The sequence below is a fragment of the Lipotes vexillifer genome, unplaced genomic scaffold (assembly GCF_000442215.2).
Source record: "Lipotes vexillifer unplaced genomic scaffold, Lipotes_vexillifer_v1.1 scaffold217, whole genome shotgun sequence".
Classification (NCBI taxonomy): Eukaryota; Metazoa; Chordata; class Mammalia; order Artiodactyla; family Lipotidae; genus Lipotes; species Lipotes vexillifer.
The window spans coordinates 4,204,095-4,210,012 of NW_006788200.1; the positions used below are offsets into that span (position 1 = coordinate 4,204,095).

At 36.6% G+C, this 5,918-nt stretch overlaps 1 protein-coding gene across 3 annotated transcripts in view; it reads left to right on the plus strand.

Annotated features, from left to right (window-relative positions):
• Window positions 1-245: 245 nt before the first annotated feature.
• Window positions 246-5,918, plus strand: part of SMAD5 (SMAD family member 5) — a 26,421-nt gene continuing 20,748 nt past the window's right edge. For 2 of the 3 annotated variants that reach the window (XM_007461390.1, XM_007461391.1), the window contains exon 1: window positions 405-798. In XM_007461390.1, the coding sequence (XP_007461452.1) occupies window positions 405-798 (394 nt within the window). Of the gene's footprint in view, window positions 799-5,918 lie in introns of all 3 variants that reach the window. The other variant, XM_007461389.1, reaches the window with a different exon arrangement.

The window sequence follows — 5,918 nt, forward strand, 5'->3', positions numbered from 1 at the left end:
TAGAAAGTAGAGCACCCTACTTTGCTTTTGGTTATCATTTGGCATTGCCAGTGAATTATTCATATTATGAAGAAGGAAGTGAGTGGTCACAGGACTAAGAAAATTTCTCTTTCTAGACGTAGGTTTTTTGTTTTACTTTGTAATCCTTTTCTGCTGTTATTTAAAAGTAATATGATTTTCAAATTATATTGATTTAAATGTATGTTAATTGCATTCATTTAAATTTTCCCCCTTTCTCTTTCAGGACTTGAACCAATGAAAGAAGCTTATGGCACTTATGAAGATAAATGTCACTCCTCCCTTTTTAATTGGAACTTTTGTTTAGGACTTGTATATGACTTTTCACTTGTGATCTGACTTTGAGTTGCAGGAAGGTTTCTGAAGATTTAAATCAAATGACGTCAATGGCCAGCTTGTTTTCTTTTACTAGTCCAGCAGTAAAGCGATTGTTGGGCTGGAAGCAAGGTGATGAAGAGGAGAAATGGGCAGAAAAGGCAGTCGATGCTTTGGTGAAAAAACTAAAAAAGAAAAAGGGTGCCATGGAGGAACTGGAGAAAGCCTTGAGCAGTCCAGGACAGCCAAGCAAATGTGTCACTATTCCCAGATCTTTAGATGGACGCCTGCAGGTTTCTCACAGAAAAGGCTTGCCCCATGTTATATATTGTCGTGTTTGGCGCTGGCCTGATTTGCAGAGTCATCACGAGCTAAAGCCATTGGATATTTGTGAATTTCCTTTTGGATCTAAGCAAAAGGAAGTTTGTATCAACCCATACCACTATAAGAGAGTGGAGAGTCCAGGTAGGTTTTAACTCCTCTGGGAAAAATTATAAAAACTTTTCTCTTTCTGATTTGCATTTGACTGAATTTAGTAATTAAGAAGGTTATTTTAGCTTTATGTTTCCTTCTTAAAGATTTTAATCTTGGGAGGAGTACTGGATTTTAAATTTAGCTTAATATATGGATGATACAGCTCCCAAGTGGCTTGTTCTAATTCATTGTTTGCTGTAAGCAGCCAGTCGTATATACACTCTGCCATTCCTCTATTTTATCTAAAGTCTAAGTTCCATGTGTGTACTACATCCCACTCCTTTTTGTTTATTTTTTATTTATTCCAGCATTGTATTTTCCCTCTCTGCTAGACTTTTTTCTGAAAGCATACAAGCATGTCATGATACAGTCCAACTTCAAATAAAAGTTAAGAATTTCTGTCTTGACCTCAAGAGTATGCCCCCACCTTCAGTCTACCTTTTATAGTAGTCTCCATGTTTATTATCTCCACATTACTTTCTTCCTGTTCTTTCTTGATACCCCTCTAGTTAGTCTTTCTTCCCTACCATTTGACTTGTCAAATTCACTAATGACTGCCTTGTTACAGATAGAGGGGTCATTCGTTCTCAGTCCTCATCTTACCTGCCCTGTCAACATCATTTGATACAGTTGCTCTTTTTCCCTCCCACTCAAAACTTTTTTATATTGGCTTCTGAAACACTACACTCTCCTAGTTCTCCTACCTCACTGGCTGTTTTTGCTTAGTCTCTTTGTTGGCTGTTTTCCTGTTTTCACAGGAGTCAGTCCCTGGACTTTTTCTCCGTCTATATTTTTCCTCTGTGTACTCTTATGTTATTACATGTCCTAAAACTATCTATAAGCTCATGTGCACATTTTGAACTCCAGAGTCAGCTTCTCCTGACTCTGTATCCAGTTGCCTACTTAACATCTCCACCCGAATGTCTAATAAACATCAGATTTAATATGTCTAGATAGGACTTTGGATTTGTTTTTCCCACCAAGTCTTTTATTTCCTCCAGTTTTCCCAGTTGAAGTACATGGCACTAGCATTCATGTAATTGCTCCCTAGAAGTCATCTTTTATTTCTCTCTTAGGTTCTGTGTTTGAGCTATGAGCACATGCTGTTTGCCATACCTTCAGAATATATCTTGAGCATATCATCTCACCATCTCTAACACCACTACTCTAGTACAGACCATCATCATCTTTCACCTTAAGTAGTCTCCTGATTGGTCTCTCTGTCTTTTTTCTTTCCCCCAACCCATTCTGTTTTCTATTATAAGCATCCAGAGTGATCTTTAGAAAATATATATCAAATCATGTCAGTCCCTGCCCAAAACACTTTAAAGGCTTTCTGTCACACTTAGAACAGATTTCTACAAGGGCTTACATAACCTATCCTCAAACTTCCTCTGTTCCTTGGACTTGCCATATTCCTGCATCCAGGCTTTTTTCCAATGCTGTTTCCTCTACTTGGAGTACTCTCCCCCCAGGATCTTTTCGTGTCACATTTTCTCATTTCATTTAGTCCTTGCTCAAATGCCCCCATCACTACTTGACTCTATTAGGTATTTTTTTTTTTATTGACTGATGTGAGAAGTACCTTCCTCTGGCTCATTCTGTACTGCATTCCCAGTGCCTAGAATAGTATTATTAACTTGAACTTAGTAGGGAGTGCTCAGTAAATATTTTTTTGTATTGAATGAATTATATACGCTGAGATACTAGCTGGGTACATTAGTTATCTATTGCTGCATGACAAAGTACCACAAGGTAAGTGGCTTAATACACGTTAATTATCTCACAGTTTCTGTCAGTCAGGAGTCCAGGCATGGCTTAACTGGGTCCTTTGCAAGGCTGTATTCTAGGTATTGGTCAGGGCTTGGGTCTTACCGGAGGCTCAACTGAGAAAGGATCTCCTTCCCAGCTCATGTGATTATTATCAGGATTCAGTTCCTTGCAGGCTGTTGGACTCTGTCTGGTTGTTGACTGGGGGCTGCCTTCATTTGTTTGCCATGGGACCTTCTTTATAGGTAGCTCACATTCATGGCCACTTACTTCTTCAAAGCCAGTAAGAAAGGGTCTTCTTGCTAGAAGGAACATGGTATTCTTGTGGAATGTTATTGCGTACATCCTGTCACTTTTGCCATATGCTATTGGCTAGAAGCAAGTCACAGATAATATACTCAGAGGGAGGGGGATTACTCCAGGGGTAAATACCCAGAGGCAGGAATCATGGTAGTCACCTTAGTCTGCGGGCCTCGCTGGATTTCACTGAAGATAATATAAGAGCCCAGTATGGTAAAAAAGCTATAAAAATAACATTGATTGTGGAGACTAGCAAAAAAAAAAAAAAAAAAAAAAAAAAAAAAAGAAGAAAAAAAAAAAAAAAAAAAAAAAAAAAATAGTAGTAATGGTGCTGTCAGGGAAAGTTCATTTTAAGGGCTTTAGAGCTGCCAGGTGGTATTTGAGGTGATTCTCAATTTCTTGTTGAATCCAAGGAGAGCTGTAGCCTGAGGAATTGATGAGGAAAGGAAGATGTGAGGATTTAATAGAGAAGTGTAGTTTGGAAAATTCCCAGGCTTGATATTTGCTAGAAGTTGTTGGAAAGAAAGTCAAGGAATTTAGTGTATTCCCCCATAGCTAGGGTGTGTCCAATAATCAGTCGATAGAAATGTCTTATTTTTGTTACATGTTTTTCTCAGCTGTGATTCATTCTGTAGAAAAGACTGGGGCTTAGGCCTGGTATGCTTAAGCAAGTTAAGCAGCTGTGGCACAGGATGGATCACTTTATAGTACCAGTATTAATAAAGTCATAATAATAGTAACAGTAATAGTAATAGTAATGAACATTTATTGAGCACTTAAGGACGAGACACTTTCCTAATACTATGAGGTTATTCCTTCATAGGGTTAGAAAATGGTAAGAACATTTTACAGCACTCTAAGTTTACCAATAAGTTTACAGATAAGGAAACCAAAACTTAATAGGGAAGTACCTTATATAAGATCACATAGTTACTTATAGGGAAGTAACTTATATAGGATCACATATAGTGGAGCCAGAAAGTAATGCAGAATGGTAAAAAAAAAAAAAGGATGGAAAATAGTTGGAAAGTGATAAAAGAAAAATAGAGGGCCAACCCAGGTGATCCAGTGTTTAATAGGCAGTACTGTCTACTGGTTAAGACTATGTTCTGGAAGCAGACTTTCTGGATTTGAATCCTGACTTTACCAATGCTATCAGTGTGACTACAGGCAAATTAATTAACCTTTCTGTGACTTTGTTTCCTCATCTGTAAACTGGGAATAATAATACGTACTTCAGGTTAGTTACGAGAATTAGATTAGTTAATGCGTGAAAAGTGCTTAGATAAAACATTAACTGGCTCAGAATAAGTTTCAAATTAAATATTCCAATAAAATAACACATTCTAGAAATCAAGCATTGGAGAAAATGGGAAGGAGAAAATTATCAAAGAAATCATACTAGAACAGTTCCCAGAACTGAAAATCGAAAGGGCCCAGTGACTGAGTAACCAGAACAAGGGGCAGAAAAAAGACCCACACATAAAATTTTAGCGTATCATGGATAAAAAGAAGATTTTGAAAGCTCTCAGAAAGAAAAGTCAGGGCACATAGAAAAGACTGGGAATGAGAATACTGGATTTCTCAATGCAGTTTTAGATTCTAGAAGAAAATGAAGCAGTGCCCCCCAAATTCAGAGATAAAAAGTTATCTATTCTGGAATCTGTCTGCAGATAAACATAAGACAAGGTATTTTCATATAGGCCAGGGCTCAAAATTTCTCTTCCTTACATCCTTCCGTAGGAAGCTAATAGAGAATGAGGTCCAGGAAATGGGATCCAACAGGAGAGAAGAGAAGGGGAAGTCCAAGGACCTCAGATTTGTAGGAGACTTAAGTAGCAGCCAGTCTAGATTATAGCAAAGGATGGAGGATCAGGGGAGAAAATGGAATCAATAGATTATTTGTATATTTGTGGGATCTGGAAAATAATATTGATGGGAATTTGATAGATCTGTTGGACTTCTGGAAATTAATGGTACAGACTTGAGATTAAGCAAATGAAGGACCAAGGCAGTGATTAACTTTAATAAAAACATTGTTCAAGGAAAAAATATAATCATAATATATACTTGTATTTATTATTTATACATAATAAGTACAATTCAGCAGTGAATTGTATTTATATAATTTGTATAACATATAAAATATAAACCCTGGATATTGCTTTAACCAAAATTTTTTATGTGACTCTATTGTGGGGAAGGGAAAGGGGAGTGGGATAGAATGGTTGAAGAAAGCTACTTCATTTGCCATGAAAGCAAGTCTACGAATAATGTCTTGACCAACCAATAACAACAGTATAAGCATATTACTTAGTAGTGCACAAAGTGAATGTTAGAAGAAATGGCTAAGAGTTTAAATTTGTTGTCTCTCGAAGCAGTATGGGAGGAGGCTTAGAAATTGTTCTTTTTGTTTATCATCTCTTGTAGCATCTATTTTTTTAAACTATCCATGTATTATTTTTGAATGAAAATAAAATAATTTCTTAAAAAAATCATGTGTATAGATAATATACAAGCAAGAGAGAAATCAGTGATTTTAGTTCTGCCTGAAAAAAAAAAAAAGTAAAGAATTCCTTACTGGATTGAACTCCTAAGTAGTTATTTCACTAAGTCTTTCAGATTACTAGCCAGCTACACATAGACATTCTTACTGTCTCATGCCCTACTGTCCAGTGGCATCTGTCCCATCATTTTGTAAGGGGAACAGCAGTTAGTAATACACTGTAGAACAAAGCGATTGTAATCAGATGTTAACTACATAATCACAACACTAATTCAGTAAAATGAAAAGAGATAAAAAAAAACAGTACAAATTACAGAGCTTCTGATTCCTCAGGTTCGTTCTTACTTCAGGGAGGGGAAGTGTGACCCAGTTAACTTAAAAACAGATTGATTTTGTTGCTGCTGACTGATGTCAGAGTCAAAGTGAGATTTTTGGAAGTGAAATTACACTGACAAATATAGGAAAGTTATAAAAGAGATGAATTAGTACCGTAAGAGCTTAGAGAAATCAGGTTTGTTTCAATTTCCTGTAGGGA